Below are 19,917 nucleotides of genomic sequence, written 5' to 3' on the forward strand. Positions count from 1 at the left end.
GGGAGTGTCCAAGGCCAGGTTGGAGCAGCCTGGTCTATGGAAGGTGTCCCTGCCCAGGGCAGGGCTGGGACTGGATGGGATTTGAGGTCCCTTCCCACCAAAACCATTCCATGGTTCCATGTGTTCTGTTATCAGAGCACTTGGAGCTCCCTTGGAGCAAACGAGCCCCTAAAGCCCCGGTGTCCCAGCAGTGCTGAACTGTCCCAGCAATGACCTCCCCCAAAATGCTGAATGTGGGCAATGACCTCCCCCAAAACAAACCCGGCCCAGCCGCTGCCCCGCAGGCTCTGCCACGTCCTGGCCCCAGGCCCAGCCCCGGGCTCTCCCAGGCCCAACCACTCCGGGCTCAGGTGAAAACAGAGCCTCTGGCACTGGGGAAAGTGAGGGTTTCACCTCCTCCTGTCACAGGGTTTAACTCACTGGGTGTTTGTTACCAGCACAGGAGAGAAAGAGGAATAATTTAGTCCCCCAAACTGTGCTAATTTGGCTGTGCCTGAAGCAGCATTTTCAGCACTGGCCTCTTGGTGTTTTTTGGAGGGGTTGCAGCATCATCCCCTCTGTGAACAGATGGGGACAGGGAGTGGCAGAGGGGGGCTGTGATGTGCCAGGAGGGATCAAGTTGAATGAGAAAGTGTCCCTGGTGCCAGGAGCTGCCAGTTGCCTTTGGAGGAGGCCAAAATAATCCTGCTGTCTCTGGATGGAGGGAGAGAAACAGCCTGGAGAATCATGGAATCAGAGAATCACAGAATCACAGAATCATCCAGGTTGGGAAAGACCTCCCAGATCATCAAGTCCAACCCTTGATCCAACCCTGCCGTGGTTCCCAGCCCATGGCACTGATGCCACATCCAGTCTCACCTTAAACACCTCCAGGGATGGAGAATCCACCACTTCCCTGGGCAGCCCATTCCAATGGCTGAGCACTCTTTTGGGAAAGAACCTCTTCCCAATATCCAACCTAAACCTCCCCCGGCACAGCTGAAGACCCAGCCCTCTTGTCCTACTGCTGCTTCCTGGGAGAAGAGCCTGACCCCACCCTGGCTCCCCCCTCCTGTCAGGGAGTTGCAGAGAGTCAGGAGGTCTCCCCTGAGCCTCCTCTTCTCCAGGCTGAGCCCCCCCAGCTCCCTCAGCCTCTCCTCACAGCACTTGTGCTCCACTCCCTTCCCCAGCCTCGTTGCTCTTCCCTGGACCTGCTCCAGCCCCTCCATGTCCTTCCTGAGCTGAGGGCCCAGAGCTGGACACAGCACTCCAGGTGAGGCCTCACCAGTGCTCAGTCCAGGGGCAGAATCACTGCCCTGCTCCTGCTGCCACACTCTTCCTCAGACAGGCCAGGATCCATTGGCCCTCTTGGCCACCTGGGCACACTCTGGCTCCTGTTCAGCTTCCTGTCCATCCCCACTCCCAGCTCCCTTCCTGCCTGGCTGCTCTCCAGCCCCTCTGGCCCCAGCCTGTGGGGCTGCTGGGGCTTCTTGTGGACAAAGGGCAGGACCTGGCCCTTGGCCTGCTTGACCCTCATCCCCTTGGAATCAGCCCATGGATCCAGCTTGGCCAGGTCCCTCTGCAGAGCCCTCCTGCCTTCCAGCACATCAACACACCCCCAGCTTGGTGTCAGCTGCACATTTGCTGATGGTTCACTCGATCCCCTCATCCAGATCATCAATAAAGACATTGAACAGGACTGGGCCCACACCGATCCCTGGGGACACCCCTGGTGACCAGATCCCCACTGGATGCAGCTTCATCCCCACCACTCTCCGGGCCCGGCCCTCAGCCAGTTCCTAACCCAGCACAGTGCCCCTGCCCAAGCCTGGCTGCAGCTTTTCCAGGAGTGTGCCATGGGAGATGGTGTCCCAGGCTGTGCTGAATCCAGACAGACACACCTTCCCCTCACCCACCAGACAGGTCACCTGGTCATAAAAGGAGATCAGGTTGGTCAGACAGGACCTGCCCTTCCTAAACCTGTGCTGGCTGGGTCTGATCCCTTGTCCATCCTGTAGGTGCTGTGGGACTGCACTGAGGATGATCTGCTCCGTAACCTTGCCAGGCACTTAGGTCAGGCTGACAGGCCTGGAGTTTCCCGGGTCCTCCTTGCAGCCCTTTTTGTGGATCAGTGTGACATTCACCAACTTCCAACCATCTGGGACCTCCCCAGTGAGCCAGGACTGTTGGTAGATGATGGAGAGAGGCTTGGCGAGCTCTTCTGACAGCTCCTCATCACCCCAGGGTGGATCCTGTCTGCTCCCATAGACTTGTGGGGACCCAAGTGGCTCACCAGGGCACTGACTGTTCCCTCCTGGATTACAGGGGGGCTGTTCAGCTTCTTATCCCTGTGTACCAGCCCCAGAAGCCATCTGTGCTCAGGACATACTGTCCTACTATGGAAAACTGAGATAAAGAAAGTGTTAAACCCCTCAGCCTTTCCCTCATCTTTGATAACTGTGATAACTGCCATGGTGGGGATGTCCAGCTTTCTGTGCCCTGGGTGGTGCAAAGGTGTCATTGTCACCTAGGCAGGGGGTGGCGCAGGTGGTGTCACCTCCCTGGCTCTGTCCCTGTGCTCCTGCTGGTACCCAAGGCTCAGTGCCCAAGGGCACCACGGTGGCCTCGGGGCAGCACAGAGGGAGGACAGAGAGGAGGACCAGGGAAAGGGGCTGGGGAAGGAGCCCCTCATCTCCCTCCAGCTCCTTTTGTGATCAGGGAGACTTTGGTTCTCAACAGAAACCCACCCAAACCACCCCAGACCTGCTCCCTGTGGTTCCCTGCTCAGTGCCAGGGGGGAAGGGAAGGGATGGGGGAAAGGATGGGAAAGGCAGTGAGAGATGGGGCGAGGGTGTGCAGGTGGAGGTCCCACAGTGCAGTGAGGGGCAAACCCAGACACTGCAAAGCTTTCCAGGACTGTTCCAGGACCGATTCTGATCCTGCTCTGCCTGACATCACCAACCACGGCCCTTCCTCCCCCTGTTTGCCCTCTCCCCCAGCTGGCCCTCGGCCCACAGGACTCTCTGGGAAGGAGGATCTCACTCCTTTGGGGTCCTTTCATCCTGCCTTGCTGGTGGCACCACCAGGGATGTCTCCTCACCCCCAGTCCTGCTCGTCCGGGTGGGAGTGGCGGCTCTGGGGGGATCCCGGGCTGGGCTGGCACTGCCAGGGGTGCCCAGCTCATTGCTATTCCCAGGACACCCCTCTGGCTGTGGGGACGTTTTGTGGCCACCCTGGAGAGCATCAATGGCTCTTTCTTGCCTCTGGGCCTCCCACACCAGAGCCTCGCTGGCAGCTGCCAGAGCGGCCTCTCCCTGCCAGGACCCTACCAGCCTCTCCCTGCCAGGACCCTGCCAGCCTCTCCCTGCCAGGACCCTGCCAGCCTCTCCCTGCCAGGACCTGCCAGGACCCTGCCAGCCTCTGGCACATCCGCCTTCCCATTCCATGGCCCGGAAAGCTCAGGTCACCCTGGATGAGGTGTGTCCTGGCAGGACTGGCTCCCTGGGGTTCCCCCTCCCAGCCAGGCTCTCCTGGGCTCTCCCGAGTCCCTCCCTGCTGCTTTGGCAAGATCGCTGGGAAAAGTCAGGAATTCATGCCCAGGATAAACCAGTGCTGTTCATCCCAGCTCAGCTGTGCTGGCTGGCACTGCCCCAGGCTCTGAGATGATGCTGTTGTCCCCAAGGGGACGAGTCTCCCAAGCTGTCCCTGTCCCTGTCCCTCCCACGGGAGTCTCTTGCCCCCGTGGTCTCCACACTCCATGTCCTGCTGCTTGCAGGGACCACAACTCCCCTGCTCTATGTCTGGACTCCCCTCACAGCCCCATGGGCAGGACCTGCAGGGCTTTTCCCTGTCCATCTCCCAGACAGCGTTTTCCTTCCAGCCCGTCAGTTCCTCCCACTCTGCAGTGACTCTGGTGTGTGTCACACACAAACTCAGCTCCCAGCTTGGTTCACCCTGGTGCCTCCCACACGTTTTCCTCCTTTTTTCCCCCCCTTCTCTGTGCTGCCATGACCTTTCTATCCTCCCCTGCTCCCCCAGAGCACAGACCTGCCCGTGCCCCTGGGATGAGCCATCCCTCCCTGCTGTTAGACTGATTCCATTGGGATGCAGATCCCTGATCCTTTTGCCCTGGAGGCCCAGGGACCTGCAGGTCACCCAGCCAGGGGCTGCTGTGTCCCCCCAGGGCATGTCCACATGGCCAACAGTCCCTCCTGTTGGGGACCAGCTGCTCTGGGATGTCCCACTCAGGAAACCTGGGGGGGTCTGGCCTCACTGGCTGCAAACTGGGGGTCCCTCCAGGGCAGAGTCTGAGCTCAGTCCCTGCTGCCTCCCACCCGAGTTCAGGGCCAACCCCCACTTTGTGGTCGGCGGAGCCAAGGGGACAATTTGGAGACACACTTAAACTTCTTGTGACTCCATGAACGGGCTCCAACCCCCCCTGTGATGGACCCTGGGGGGCAACAGGACCTGAGGGTGGCCCAGGGGTTGGTGGCCACGTGGCAAATGTTCCACCAGAGCCAGACAGACACCATGGGCTGGGCAGGGACAGGGACACCGGCCCGAGGCTCCAGAGCTGGTCACTGGGGAGGGCTCCATGTCCAGAGAGGTACCTGAGCCCCTCTGCACCCCCAGAGCAGTGTCTGAGCCTCCCTGAACCCCCAGGGAGGTGTCTGAGCCTCCAAAGCAGTGTCTGAGCCCCTCTGCACCCCCAGAGAACCGTCTGAGCCCCTCTGCACCCCCAGAGAGGTGTCTGAGCCTCCCTTAAACCCCAGCCCAGACCCCCAGGGAGGTGTCTAATCCCCTCTGCACCTCCAAAGCAGTGACTGAGCCCCTCTGCAACCCCAGCCAGGACCCCCTGAGTCTCTTATTCCTGCTCCCTGCCCTGCTCTGGCTCCATGCCCTGCTCTGGAGCAGAGGTGGGGCCGTCCCTGCCCAGCCCGGGTGACGGTGACACCTCCCCCTGATGGAGTCACATCTCGGAGGTGGGGAAAGCCCCCCATCAAAGGGCTCCCGAGCCCCGAGGCCGCTGCAGACCCGTGCTGGGGCACAGACACGGTGAGCTGGTCCTGACTCAGCCCACACCCTGCCCGTGGGGCCGGGCTGGGCCGGGCACCAGGACCGCTGAGTCAGCAGCTTCTGCTCTGGCAGAGCCTCCCTGTGTCGGGTGTTTCCCTTGGCCTGGGAGCAGGAGCTGCACGGAGCCCTTGGAGAGCCCTGGACACCCACTGAGAGCTGCACCATCACCCCCTCCAACAACCCAGAGCTGCACCATCATCCTCTCCACAAACCCTGAGTTGTACCACCATCCCCTTACTGACCCAGCACCCCGGGGAACAGCCCAGTCACCCCAGGAAAGGGGAAACCATCTCCCCAGTGCTCAGCTGGAAGGGTGACGGCCTGGCTGGGTGTCCCCAGGTGGGTTTGGGGCTCAGTGACATGTCCTCTTGGGCTGGAGGTGCCACCACCCCTGGGCTTTGGTGGCTGTGGAGCCTTGCTGGGCTCCATCCACCATCCCCACCTGGTCTGGGGGCTGCTCCCTGCAGGACGAGCTCATGGGCAGCCACAGAATCCCATAATCCTGGAATGGTTTGGGTTGGAGGGACCTTAAATCCCACCCAGCCCCACCTTTCCACGGGCAGGGACACCTCCCACCATCCCACGCGACTCCAACCCAGCCTTGGACACTTCCAGGGATGGGGCAGCCACAGCTTCCCTGGGAATTCCATCCCAACCATTCCCCACCCTCCCAGGGAGGAATTCTTTCCCACTATTTATCCTAAGTGTCCCCTCCTTCAGTTTGAACCCATCACTCCTCATCCCACCACTGCACCTCCTGGCACTTTCAGGACACACTTTAAGCTTATTCCAACACAAAACCACTCTGGGAAGGGTGTAAAGAGAAATAATTCAGTTCCACCGAGTTCTTCCTGCTGGGAGCCTCCTGGCTGGGATCAGGGGGATCATGGGAGCTGGGCTGCCCCTGGCACAGTCCCGACCCGAGTCCAGCCGGTCACTGCCCAGCTTTTCCCAGGTTTTCACAGCACATCTCAGCTTCCCCCCTTTCCCTGTGCCCCGAGCTCTGTCCCTGCCCAGCGGGGTCACCCTGAGCCAGCCCTGGGGCTGCTCTGTGCCTCAGTGTCCCTGTCCCAGGATGTGCCCCTGCCCCTGCTGGGAACGTGCCCTCAAATTCGCCGGGGACCCATCTCCAAGGGGTGACATTTTACCCGGAAAACCGGGAGAAACGGGGAAAAATCCTGAAGAAAACACTCCCAGAGCAGGACTTTGGGGTGCAGCAGGGGAAGGGCAGCAGGAAGGAGCTGGTTTTCATCCCCGGCCCCGCAGTGCAGCCCCGGCAGATGCCGAGCTGTGCCGGGGGACAGATGTGGCCTCGCAGGAACGGGGTCAGGGCAGATTACCCGGCACGGGAGCCACGTCTTGCCCTGCTGAGATCCACAAGGGCTGGGATGAGATGGGATAGCGCCGCTCAGGGAGCTCATCCGGGTTCTCCCTGGGCCATTCACCTCCCCTTGCCCTTTTAATCCTGAAAATTCGGGAATAACTCCAAACCCCGGCGAGTCCAGAGCGTCCCCGCGCGGGATTCGTGGCTCTTCCCTTCCCTCCCGAGGGTCGGAGCGTCCCCCCCCCCCCCATTCCCTTGCTGCACCCCAAGGTGACACCCCCAAATCCCAGTGTTTTCCACGACATCCCAGGAGCTGGGAATGCTGCTGACAGCCCAGGTCTCTCCCCTGCGGCGTCTGGAGCTGTTTGGAGTGACCTGATTTTGCGTCTGTGGCGCCGCTGCAGCAGCTGCGAGTGCTCCCGCCGAGCCTAATCCAGACATTCCCTCGCCCAGGGAAGAGCCCTCGCGGCTTTGATCCCTGACTTAGCTGGCTCTTAGCTGCAAATTACCCCGTGGATCAGAGAGCCGGGCTGCAAACCAGCTCACCTGGGTATTTAGCTGGTATTTACCGGGATCTCAGATCGATATAATGTGCTGGCAAATCCCTCCCGAGGCTCGGAGTGTTTTGGGGATGCTGGGGTTTAATTCCCGGTGCTGGAGCAGCACATCCTGTCCGTGCACCCGGCTCTGGTGGGAGCGGGGCTGGGTGGGAAGCGCCGGCTCTGCCGCAGCACCCACACGCTGAGCTGGGAACTGCGCTGGGAACTGCGGCTGGGAAACAGCCTGGAGTCTCCAGAAACCTCCCTGGACTGCGATTCCTGCCTTGTAATCCCCAGCCTGGGTTTGGATCTGCCCGTTCCCTGCGATGAAGGTCTGCACAGATCGCTCTGCCCGGCTAAAAATACACCTGGAGGAAGGCAGGGAGGGAAGGAATGAAAGAGGCTGCAGAGACCTGCCAGTCCCCCAAATTACCACAGGATGAGAAAAATGGGAGTGTTTTCCCTGGAAATGCAGTGTGCTTGCACAGGGGAAGGACCTGCAAGGACAGGTGGCATCTTTGCATTGACTGATGGAGGCTGGAGGAGAACAGATGAGCTCCCGGGCGTGAGAGCCGCCCGCAGCTCCCCCGGCTCTGAGTCACCTGGACAGGCTGGAAATGCCTCCAGATTCTAAAATAGGCCTTGGAAGAGCCTGGTTTGGTTTGTTCCCTGGCCTGGCTGGGCAGAATCTCTCAGCACTGCTCTCACTGATCCTCTGCCAGGGTGGCAGGAGATACCTACAACCCCGTGGGGACACGTGGGGACATGTGACACCTACCCCCTGCGTGTCCTTCGCTGGGTCTCATCCCCTTGCTCCGGGTTGAAACCCCCGTGAGGGCCTGAACAATTGCTTTGGTGGTTTGATATTCCCACTTCCACGGGGATTGTCCCCGGGGAGCAGCTCCCACAGTCACTGGGGCCACCCCAGCCCAGCCTGGTGGGACCGTCCCCATCTCCCTCTCCTGGGGTCACCCTGGGCCAGCCCTGGGGCTGCTCCATGTCCCAGCTCCCCTGTCTGCAGAGGTGCAGATGTGTTCCCTGCCCTTGCTGGGAACATGCCTTCACATTTACTGGGGATTCATCACCAAGGGTCAGTGCTTCATCCTGAAAACCAGGGGGAAAAAACCCCAATGAAAATGTCCTTCAGAGCCCAAGTGCCCAGGGAGGTTTCCTGGTGCTTTAATGGGTAAGTGGGAAGATGGGAAGATCCTAAAGGATCTTCCCAGTGCCTGGGAATTGGGCCAAAACAGGGTCTCACCCCAATGTCCTCCTCATCCCCTCCTGTGGCTGGGGGGTGCCTGCCGAGACCCTCCATGGACTCTGCTGGAGGAATCCCTGCTGGAGGAATCATGGAATTCCAGGATGGTTTGGGTGGGAAGGGACCTTCAAACTCATCTCATCCCACCCCCTGCCATGGGCAGGGACACCTCCCACTATCCCAGGTTGCTCCAAGCCCCGTCCAGCCTGGCTTGGGACACTCAGGGATGGGGCAGCCATAGCTCAGTGTCCTGCTCCACAGCCCCAGGCTGAGGGGGAAGAGCCTTCCCAGGCCTGCTGTGACCCAGCCCCAGCTGGCCCCATGCCCGAGGCCCTTGGCAGGGCTGGGGAGAAGGGGAAAGAGCATCTGCAAACCCGGCAGGAGCCTGGAAACAAGGAGTCCAGTGGGGAAGAGCTTCCCCCTTCCACTGCCACATCCAGGGCCAGGGGGGCTCCTGCCTGCCCTGAGCTCTGTCACCTCCCAGCACTCGGGACAGGGCACTCCCTGGGAATGCCAGTGCTGGGAATGCCAGCCTGCCTTGCCCTGGGCCCCCCCTCTGCTGCTCCCAGTCTCCTGCCCCCCTGTTTCCCAGGGATTCCCAACCCGTTCTGGTCTGATTTCCGTGGCTCTGCAGCCTCAGGCGAGGATTCCAACCCCTCAGCAACAGGAAACGCAGCTCAGCCTGGTGGGAAGATCCCTGGGATGTCACAGGGAGGGAAGGGAAGGGCTGGGGGGGCACCCCAATGTTGGGGCTTGGGCACAGAGGGTGGGGGGTGCTACAGGGTAAGAGACCCCATAAACGAGGCAAAACAGCAAATTCCTGCAGGTTTTCTCCTCCTGGCACACGTTTCAAAGGGTTTGAGGCGAGGAACCCAAAGGACACCCCGAGACAGGCCTGGGGGGTGCACCTCCACATCCAGCATCCCCCACATCCAGCACCCCCACCAAGGGGCTCTTTGGGGCATCCCAAGGACACCAACTCCCTCTGCCCTGGCCCAAAACACACCTCGGAGCACAGATGGACCCCCCAGGGCAGCACAGGGTGGGGACAAAGGAGCTCAACATCCCCCCCCGACATCCCCCCGGCACCGTCTCCTCCAGCATCCTGACCGTTCCTGCCCGCAGGGGATGCTCAGGGGGCAGTTCCTGCCTGCAGGGGCTGCCGAGAGGCCGGTTCCTGCCGGACCCCCGCCCCCCGCCGGCTCCTTCCCCTCCCTTTGAACTCATTTCATCTCCCCCAGACGCGACAGCGAGAGGGAAGTTTGGGCTGCGGGGACCCCGCTGGGCCCGGCTGGGCCGGGGGGGACAGGACGGGGGTCCTGCCCTGTCGCCGGCGCGGAGGAAGGATGTGAGAGGGGAGGTGGGAGCTCTTCCACCGGCGCGGAGGCAGCAGAGTTATTTTGGGTGGTTTCCAGCTGTTCAGGGCAGTTCCTGCGGGGTGGGGAGCGGGGTCCCCTCTGCTCAGCCTGCTCAGCCCAAACAGGGCTCCTGCATCCCCCCATAGCCAAGGAAAGCCCCCCTGGGGGGAGGCAGCGTTATCCAGAACCCGGGAGGGGCGATATCCAGAGGCTGGGGCAGAGGGATTTGGGTCTGTCGGGATATCCTGGTCCCCCGACCTTGCCGGGGGTGTGCTGGCTGGGGCAGGAGGAGCAGGAGGAAGGAGGTGCCACCTTGGAGCCGAGCAAAAAAGGAAAAAAAAAAAACCCAAACGGGATTTTTGTCTACATCTGAGCAAATCTGCCTCCACCTTGCACAAGCGACCAATGCTCCTCTGGGCTTCTGTGCCCACGGAGGATCCCAAGGCAGAGCACAGGATGCTGCTTTGGCATCTCCCACTGCCATCCCGGGACACAACCAGGGCTCAGCATCTCCCACTGCCATCCCGGGACACCCCGAGGGCTCAGGGCACCGTTTGCTGCCAGGGCACCCCCACCCTGGGGCCACAGAGCTCCCGGTGTCCCCCCAGGGCTCAGCTCCGGCACTGGGGGTGTCCGGGGGGTTGCTGCAAGCAGGATCAGACCCGCAGGTTGTCCCCCAAGGGCTGGGATGTCCCTGGGGAGCCTGGAGCTGGAGCCAGGCTTGGATGCCCCACATTCCCCCATCCCTGCTGAGCCACGCTTCCAGTCTGATCGAACGGAGAGCCTGGAAAAGCCCTGGGGTGACTTTGCTTCTCCTCCCCAGCCAAGGGGCCTGTTGGCTTCTCTCCCAGCTGGGTATGGGATGGGGATGTGGAGACCCTCACACAGCCCCTCAGGACACCCAAAATGCCCGTGGGGACTCATGGGGGACCCTGGAGTGGGGATGGCATTTGGGAGGTGCTCAGCTCGAGGACAGAGCAGGGATGGAGCAGGGATTCCTGGAGCCTCTCTCCTGCTGCTCCCAGGCCCTGTCAGCTGCCTCTGTGAAATTCCCTGTTGGAAATGGCTTCCTGCTGCCAGAAGGCAGGGATGGATGGGATATTGGGAAGGAATTATTCCCTGGGAGGGTGGGGAGGGCCTGGGATGGAATTCCCAGAGAAGCTGTGGCTGCCCCATCCCAACTGCCCAAGGCCGGGTTGGATAAACTTGGAGAAACCTGGGATAGGAGAAGGAGTCCCTGCCCATGGAACTGGATGAGCTTTAAGATCCCTTCCCACCCAAACCATCCCGGGATTCTGTGAGACTCATTTCCCTCTCTCTGTGAGCAGAGAATGGGTCTGGAAACCTGAGGGATCCCCCGGAATCACATCCCACAGGACCCCTCAGCCATGATCATGCTGGCAAACATCCACCTCGTGCCAGGCTTATCTGAGGAATTTCCCTGGCATGGGAACAGGCCCCAGAGTGTACCCTGTCACTGCAGAGTGCAAACTGTCACCACAGAGTGTTCACTGTCCCTGCTCCACATCCAGGCTGCCCCAGGGATGAGCCTGAGGCCAAGAATCCCCCCTCATCCAGTCTCATCTTGTAGCACCCTGCAACAGGGCAGGAGGAACTTGGGACATTTCAGACTCAGGGAATGTTCTTTATGGTGTTTCCTCTCTTATTTGCTGTGTACAGGGAACAACATCCCCTAAAATCCCTGCATTTCCGACCTCTGGGAATTCATCCAGTCACAGAATCACTGAAGTTGGGAAAGACCTCCAAGATACTCGAGTGCAACCATTAAGTTGATGAGACTCCAAAGCTTTTTCAATATTAAAGTAGGCTATGAAAAGACAGAGGAAAATCTCCTGCTGCCAAGTGCTCAGGCACGTAATGGGATGATAAAATTCCAGGGGGATATTGCGGGAGAAAAACCCACTTAAACTGCACCCAGCATGGGAGGCTCTGAGTTAATATTGCTCCTGGGATCAGGACAGGAATCTCCCCAGAAAAGGCCCAGGAAGCAGCAAAGGAAGAAAATGGGCTGGGACTGGGAGGAAAATGCCAGGCAGTGCTGCTGGAAGTCTGCAGAACTCCCACACCCCACACGGGGAATGAGAGAACCCCAGAAAAGCCCCAGGAGCAGTGACAGGGTGGGAATCACTTTGGTGACACTGATGGGCTGGGAGACAGGGATTTGTCAGGTTGGGAAAATCACAGCCAGGGAGGAAGTTGGGAACAGTCTGTGAGATCCTGTGTGGCAGGGAGGGGGTGGGCAGGAATTTTGGATTTATCCTGTGCCCCCCCATCTCCACCCCCTCGTCTTACGCTCCTTCCCCAAGCAGCTCCACTGGCTGTGGGGGCAGGAAAACCCCAAAGCAGCACATCCCTGGCCTGATCCCATGGATCTGGGAACACCGAGCGCTCCGGAGCTGCCGTTTGATCCCCACGCAGGTGTCCCTGTCTCCCCGGATGGAGAAGCCATTCCTGCCCCAGGAAGGATCCTACAGCCCCTGGGCCCTGGGCAGCACCCACACAAGGGGTTTGGGTGCCTTTTGGGGGTGTTTGTTGTGATGAGGGGGGTGGCAGCAGTAGGGATGTGCTCGGCCGGGCTGGGCTGTTTTCCAGCAGTGCTGAGGTGTCCCTGCAGCCCAGGAATGTCCTTGAGCAGAGCGAGGGGGACCAGGGAGAGCAGCTGCTCCGGGAGGGGCTAAGCTGGGCTGTGCTGGAGCAACGCCCAGGCCGGGGGTGACCTCCCCTTCCAACCCCACTAGGACACCCCCCCGCCCCACTGAGACAGCCCCCGGCTGCCTCCCCCATCCCCAGGGGCTGCAGCACAGCCCCGACAGGGCACAGAGGCTTCAATGTCTCCTCCTGGAGCAGCAGAGCTCAGACACGGAGCGTCCCCCTCGTTCCCACCCCAAGGTCCTCGCTCTGGGCTGGGAACGGCAGCACAGGCAGGTGATGAGAGGGGGAAAACGGAAAGGAGTCATTTGTGGGGTCTCTCCTGGGTGAGGCTGCCCCAGGAAACGTGCCAGGCTGGCACCCCTGGTCCCTCAGACCCCCAGAGCTGTGTCCCACATGTCCATGGGCCAGCAGGTTGTCCCCCCTGGGCTCCTGGGGTTCCCGTGGCAAGGGAGGACCCGGGCTGGAAGCCAAATCCGTGTCCCCTTCCCACTCCCCAAGCACCACGCTGGGGCTGTCCCGAGCGTGAGGACACACTTTGTCCTGGCCACGGGGATCCTGGGAGGGACTGTGATTCTGCCTGCACATCCAGCACCCCCTGAAGCCCCAAGAGAAGCTGCTGGAGGCTGCAGGACCCCCCCAGCCCAGCCTGCCCCGGTCGCTGCCGCAGCCAGACGCGTCTGAGACGGCGGAGGGGAGGAAGACCTTTCTCCCAGTGCTTCTCCAAGAGTTTGAGGCACTCCCGCTCCCTGTTAACCCCCGCGGGGCCGGTCCCGGCGCGTCTCCCTACCTGACAGGGATCTTCACCCGCAGGTACCGATCCACGGCGATGGCCAGGAGCGCCAGGATGGAGCTCTCGGTGAGGATGAGGACGGGACACGCCACCATGAGGCAGCTGTAAAACTCCGTCTGGGGGCCGATGTTGATGATGATGGCCAGAGGGATGACCAGAGCCCCCACGGCCACGTCGGCCACCGCCAGCGACACGATGAAGCAGAAAGTGGCGTCTCGCAGCGCCTGGTTCATCTTCACAGCCCAGATGACCAGGATATTGCCCGGCACGGACACCAGGGCGATGAGCACTTCGATGGAGATGTAGGCAGCCTGGAAGGCTGAGATGGGGTGTGCCATGATGCTCCGGTGCCCCCCCGCTCCCTCCGGGGTCTCTCGGTCACCTGCAGACGCACGGGGAGGCTGTGAGGGACTGGCATCGCCGAGAGCGCTGCGAGCGGGATGGAGCCTGGGCGGGGGGGTGGGAAAAAACCCTCTCCCGTCTGTGCCATCCCCTGGGGCTCCCACACCCCCCCGGGACTCATCCCGCAGTCACCTCTATCCCGCAGCCACCTCTATCCCGCACCCACCTCCGTCCCGCACCCACCTCCGTCCCGCACCCACCTCCGTCCCGCACCCACCTCCGTCCAGCACCCACCTCCGTCCCGCACCCACCTCCGTCCAGCAGCGCGACCGCTCCCGGCGCTGCGGGAGGAGCGGGACCTCCCGACCAGCCCAGAGAGAGCAGCCGAGCCCCCCCGCCCCGCCCCTCGGGCCGCCCCGGGCCCGTCTGCCGGACCCCTCCAGAGCCGATGGATCCGCAGCGGAACCTCCGCTGCCCCTCCCGGCTGGTTCCCCTCCCGCCTCCTGCAGTCGCCCGAGCCCCGAGCCCCGGCCCGCCCGCGCTCGCCCCGACCCCTCTTACCTTGTCCTGCAAGCCCGGGGCTTGTTTCGGGGTGTCCTCACCCCAAAATAGGCAGCGCTGTCCCCCCGCGGGCTGGGGCGCGGCTCATGCCGGGGGGCGGCCGGGGCGATGCTGCGGGGACCGGGCCGGGGCTGCGCTCGGTGCCCGGTGCCCGGCACCGCTCGGCTCCCGCAGGCGCTGCCCGCTCCCCGCCGGAGCCCGAGCATCACATGGTGCCGCCTGCCAGCGTTTAAAGAGCGACTGACCCGATTCGGGGCTTGCCGGGACCGGCAGGAACCGGGGGAGGGGGGACGGGGGTGGGCGGGCAGAGGCGGCGGCGGGACCGGGGGGAGCGGCGGAGTCCGGCCCAGCCCCGAGGCTCCCGGTACGGCTCGGGCCCGGCTTTAGCACTAAACCCGGCTTTTGAGGCCGGGTGTGAGCGGAGGATCGGGGCGGGGAGGGGAGGGCGGGGGCAGAGCCTGAGCTCGGGGTGGGGGCGGCGAGGACCCGGCCCATCCCCCCGGCTGGGGCAGCGCCGCTCGGGGCTCGGGACCCCAGCTCAGACCCCAACTGCTCACCGGGGCTCGGGCTGGCAACGTCTCACCCCCAGTCACTGCTGGGGTGGGCGGGGGGTGAGCCCTAAAGCCCCCTTCGCCCTCCTGGGGCACCCCCGGGTGCTGAGGGGCTGCACCCCGTGCTGGGAGGGGGAGGCAGCACCCCCCGTGCAGGGGCCGTGTCTGGGGGGAGGGTCTGTCCAGACAGGGTGTGTGGAGAGACGGTGACCCCAAACTGGTGCTGAGGCTGCACCAGACGCTGTTTGAGTTCCTCAGAGAAGTTTTGGGGGAAACGGTCACCCCTCAAATCCCATCCCCTCCGCCCCCCCGGGCGGGGCAGGGCAGAGACGGTGGGTGCGGGGGTTCGACCTGACTGATGGAGCTGAACCAGCCAAGCCCTCCAGGCACCCCCAGAGGTGGCCCGGGCACCTGCGAGGCTCATCCTGCACAATTCTCCCCCCAGGAACGGGGCTGGTTTATCCGAGTGCTGCAGGGACCAGGACCAGCTACGACCTCAGGTGTGGGGCAGAAGGACTCTCCCAACTCCCATCTTCACCTCTCCCCATCCTTTCTGCCCCCTCTGGTGAGACTCCGGGCTGGAGTTGTCCCCTCCCGCCTTGGTGACAGATGTCCCAACACCTGGGTCTGCTCCTTGGGGTTGACCCCCGTCCCCTCCTCCGCCAGCTCCTCCTCACCCCACCGCAGGGGTGGGATCAGTGTGGAACTGCCACAAATCAGGGCTGACTTCTCCATCGGCTGGTGGCCCGTGGGCTTTCCCCTTGCGTCCTTGGGCGAGTGCCCAGCCCGGGGCTGGGAGGTCCGAGCATCCCGGGGCCGTCTGGAGACGGTGGCTTTGTGCCACCTCCGGGCACTGGGCTGTGCCAGGGACAGGGTGAGGGGAGCTTGGCTGGCTCTGAACGATCTGTTTGCTCTGCAGAGAGAAAAATAAACCCAGGCACGCGGGCTCCTGTAAACACCGAGCTATTTATGGGAGCGTTTGCATCCCGCAGCATCTCCTCACACCTCCCGCGCCGCGGGGAGGGAACGATGCTCCCCCTTCGGCTGAGCCCCCAAATCCAGAGGCGAGGGGCGGGGGGGGGTGTGCTCAGAACGGGGTACTGAGGGTGGAAAGGGAGCCCCGAGACCCCTCACCCCCCGGCTTCCCAGGGGGAGTGTCCTCGCAATCAGCGCCTGGCTGGGAGCGGAGCAGGAAAAGCGGCGCGTTCCTCACGGGAGTGCAACGCGGAAGCGAAGGCGGGCAGGGCTCGGCCTAATTGTATGCAAATCTCCTAAACAGAGATTAAAACCACTCCTTTTCCTTTGTGGATTTGCAGTTTGTTCTCCCCCACTGGACTCGTGCCCCCGTGCTCTTAATTCCAGCAGCGTCCCTAAAAAAAACCCCCAGGTCGTGCCAAAAATGAGCTGCCGGGTGGGAGCCGGGCAGAGGGGGATCCCGGCTCTCCCATCATCCCGAGCAAAGTGTCCCGGGGCTTGGGAAAAGCCTGTAAAGGTTGAGAGTGACCAAATGTTGCAGGTGGTTGAGCAGAGCCTGCTCCTGGTGGCCATGGCATTATCCACACATCCTCTGGGACACCAGGGATGTGTCCAGGGAATGTCGGGAGTTCCTTAAAAACCCATGGAAAGAGGTTTTCCTGGTGAACACCAAGCACTGAGAAGATCTTTCAGGTTCTTGGAAGGAGGAAACAGGCCTGGGGGCTGCAGTGGGACGTGGTGATCCCAAAGAAGTGTTGGATGGCCACAAGTACCCGCTGCCATTCCTGGCACAGCGGGAGAGGTGGGATGAAGGAGGACAAAGAGGGAGCACAAGGAGGATGAAGAGGGGACACAGTGTGGCTTCCTGCACTGGCTCCCGTGAGATGGGCACAGGCACAGGCACAGGCACAGGCCAACTCACAGCCCGTGGCCATGGCAGGAGGGGCCGGTGTGTGCCCAGCCCGGTGCCAGCGGATGATCCGCAGGATTTGGCGTGTCAGGGCCGGCTGAGCCCGCCCTGGCGAGACCAAACCCTGACTGAACCCTCAGGGCTCAGCAGCAACCAAGAAACGCTGTTGCAGGGAGACAAGTCAGGGCATGGGGAGCTCAGTTCTCCTCTCCACCCACCTTCCTCCGGCCTCTCCTTGGGCTCTGAGCTTCCCCCTCCTGCCTCAGGTCACCTCCAGCTCTGTGATGCCACCCCTGGGTGCTCAGGGTGAGGAGAAGTTGAGGGCTTCTCCATCATGGGGACACAGCCCTTCTGGCCATGGAAAGGGACCTCTTAATTAGGGAAGTTAATTAGGAGCGTGGCTGGTGCCAGCAGCACTGGGGCCATGCTTGGAGGGCTGACTGATTAATTAGGGCAAGTGACCCCCCGAATGCCACGGTCTGGTGGCTCCACACAGGATGGCACAAGGCAAAAATAGAAGGGGCAAACAAAGGGAAAACCCCAGAGCTTTTCCAAGGAGGTCTCTGCTCCCCTGGGATGCTGTGGAGCGATGCCCGTCCCAGCACCAGCCCTGGGGCCACCACTCCGTGTGTGCCAAGGTGACACAGAGCCCGGGAGGACCTCACTCGGGGCTGCTCCGAGACTTGTGCCCAGTTCCTCTCCCATTTCATGGGATGCACGGCCCTGGGAAGACGTTTGGGAAGTTTTTGTGGGGTGGTGCATCCCCACCTGGGCCTGGCAGCAGGTCCCCAACAGCAATGACACAGCAGAGCAAAAACCCTGGGAGAGGATTTAAATCAGCAAATCCCAGAGGGTGGATGAGGGAAGGGCTGCCCTGGGGACTGACCCTTCCCACCGAGCACATCCCAGGGCAGGCTGGAGAGCAGGGTGGCAGCGATGGAGACCAGAGTGGCAGCACTAGAGGGCAGGGTGGCAGTGCCGGAGAGCAGAGTGGCAGTGATGGAGAGCAGGGTGGCAGTGCTGGAGAGCAGGGTGGCAGTGATGGAGAGCAGGGTGGCAGTGCTGGAGAGCAGAGTGGCAGTGCTGGAGGGCAGGGTGGCAGTGCTGGAGAGCAGAGTGGCAGTGCTGGAGAGCAGGGTGGCAGTGCCGGAGAGCAGGGTGGCAGTGATGGAGAGCAGAGTGGCAGCACTAGAGGGCAGGGTGGCAGTGCTGGAGGGCAGGGTGGCAGTGCTGGAGAGCAGAGTGGCAGTGCTGGAGAGCAGGGTGGCAGTGCTGGAGAGCAGGGTGGCAGTGCTGGAGGGCAGGGTGGCAGTGATGGAGAGCAGAGTGGCAGCACTAGAGGGCAGGGTGGCAGTGCTGGAGAGCAGGGTGGCAGTGCTGGAGGGCAGGGTGGCAGTGCTGGAGGGCAGGGTGGCAGTGATGGAGAGCAGGGTGGCAGCGCTGCCCGTGGTACCAAGGGAGAACCCGAGTCGCTGACGGTGCCCACGGTCACTCCCAGGACGTGTCCCGGTGCCCCCTGTCACACAGAGGTGCCACATCGAGGACCCTGCAGGTTCCCAGGAAGTGCCCAAAGAGGTCCAACCCCGCTCGGTGCTCTGTCACTCGAACTGTCACTCGCATCCTTCCCTGTGCCCTGCGGGGTCCCAGCCGAGCGCTGCCCTCCCGACCAGCCCGGGCTCCTTGGCACAGCAGGATCCTTCCTAATGGGCTTTTGTGCTTCCCCGTCAGGAACTGCTGAGCCATCACCGCGCGGAGCAGCGAACACGCCGGAGCCCGGTGCCAGCGCCCTGTGCCAGCGCCGTCTCTGGCAAGGCACGGGGGTAGGGCAAAGGGTCGGCCCCATCCCCGGGGCCCTTTCCCTCCTCGCTGCGGCGTTTTCCTCGCACGCACCGCGGTTCTTTTAACCCCGAGGGACCCCCGGGAATGTTCCCGAGCAGGGTTGGGGTCAGGAGCTGTTCCTGCCACCGCTCCGAGGGGCAGGAGGGGCTTCGACCCTTCCAGCCCTGCCAGGGGTTCCGAGGCAGCTCAAAACCCAAACCCCTTCGCCCCCAGCCCTTAAACAGCCCCAGCGCTCTCTGGCCTCTCTTTTTTTCAGCTGAAGTGGCCCCTGTAAGGGCAGGATGATGCTCCAGCCCCCGCTGAGGGAGGAGGGAGGTGCTGGTGTGAGGGCTCTGGAACACCCGGCAGTGAGGAGGGAATTCAGTGACTTCCCGGAAGGGATAAAAAACAGGCAGTGAGGGAGGAAACTGTAAAAGGAAAAATGTGGATCTGTGAGCTCGAGTTTGCTGCAAGGTGTGAATGCGGGAATTGCTTCCCCTGGTGGATCTCTGAGGTGATAAAATCATTTGCTGACTGATCTTTGGGGAAATATTTGGGAGGGGATGAAGAGCTGAGTGGCAAGAGCCCAGGGTGAGCCCCAGAGCCAGGGCTGTGGTGGCCTGGGGACACCAGCCCTGCCCTCCCTGTGCTCCACAGGGGTGGTGGGAAACAAGGGTTTGGGGTGAGGGAGAAAAGGGGGGATGGAGTGACAGTGGCAGAGGGAAGGGGCTGAGAAGGGGCTGGTTCGGTGCCCCCAGGGCGGGGAGGGAGAGGTGCCCCCTCATGAAGGGCACAAAGAGACCTCTCATCTGCTGCTCCCCAGGTCTGGGTTTCTCACTTTAGCAATATGTGCCATATTTCTATTTTTAAATTCTCTGCTTTTGGCTTCCAGCTGTCACTTACAGCTCTCGACTTCGCTAAGAGAGGCTTTTTTTTCCCCACTCAGACACTCACGGGCTGTAACCACATCCTACCCTCCACAGGGAAAGCTCCTGTTCCACCTCCCTCCTGCAGCCCCTGAGCCCTGAGCTCTGCTGCTGCCCAAATTATTGCCTTCCAACCAACCTGAGCCGAATTGTTTTCATATCCAGAAATTAAATCAGGACAGGGCAGCTCCTCTGCGCTGTAGAAAAAGCCGTTCAAACCCTTCCCACGTTCCTAAACCCCCAGATTCCTATTTGAAAACGTGGAAAATTCCTTATCAGGAGAGGGGACCCGCCTCCCGGCCTGTTCCGCGGCTCCTCTTCCAGCTGGGATCCATCCCCCGTGGCCCTGGAGCAGCACAAACACCACTTGAAGCGTCTGAGCGCCGGCAAAAACAACCTCACAGCCGCGATCCCCCGGGAGGGGCCCCTCCGGGACGGGGACAAGGGACACGGGACAAGGGACACGGGACACGGGACATGGGACATTTCCGCATTGCTCGGAGCAACGCCGGCGGTGACATTCCCACCGCTGGCTCCTTCCTCGAGGGACGCGGGGACACGAGTCCCTGCCACGAGCTCGGAGCGTGGACATGGAACCTCCTGCTGCCTTCCCACCCCCTGCTCCCGTGGGCTGGGGGGGACCGGGGGGCAGGACCCGGGGTGGGGCTCATCCAGCCCCGGTCTGGGGCTCCTCCGGCCCCTCAGGATGGATTTGTGCCCCCGGGGGTGACTCGGTGCAGCGATGCCACAGTGGTGCCCACCCGGCCCTGGGACTCGGAGGGGATGGAGAAGTGGGGACCCCCCGGTGGAGGTCGGGTGGCTGCGGGTTTTTTTGGG

At 62.2% G+C, this 19,917-nt stretch overlaps 1 protein-coding gene across 2 annotated transcripts in view; it reads right to left on the reverse strand.

Moving 5' to 3' along the window:
• ADORA1 (adenosine A1 receptor) overlaps positions 1-13,995 on the reverse strand; it is a 25,864-nt gene extending 11,869 nt beyond the window's left edge. Inside the window, exons 1-2 of one of the 2 annotated variants that reach the window (XM_017835537.1) lie at positions 13,901-13,995; positions 12,995-13,379 (exon numbers count right to left, since the gene is read on the reverse strand). In XM_017835537.1, coding sequence (XP_017691026.1) covers positions 12,995-13,335 — 341 coding nt within the window. In that variant the 5' untranslated portion in view covers positions 13,336-13,379; positions 13,901-13,995. Of the gene's footprint in view, positions 1-12,994; positions 13,380-13,633; positions 13,699-13,900 lie in introns of those variants that run through there. The other variant, XM_017835538.1, reaches the window with a different exon arrangement.
• Between the last annotated feature and the right edge of the window lie 5,922 nt (positions 13,996-19,917).

Source organism: Lepidothrix coronata, unplaced genomic scaffold (assembly GCF_001604755.1).
Source record: "Lepidothrix coronata isolate B3197 unplaced genomic scaffold, Lepidothrix_coronata-1.0 Scaffold259, whole genome shotgun sequence".
Classification (NCBI taxonomy): domain Eukaryota; kingdom Metazoa; phylum Chordata; class Aves; order Passeriformes; family Pipridae; genus Lepidothrix; species Lepidothrix coronata.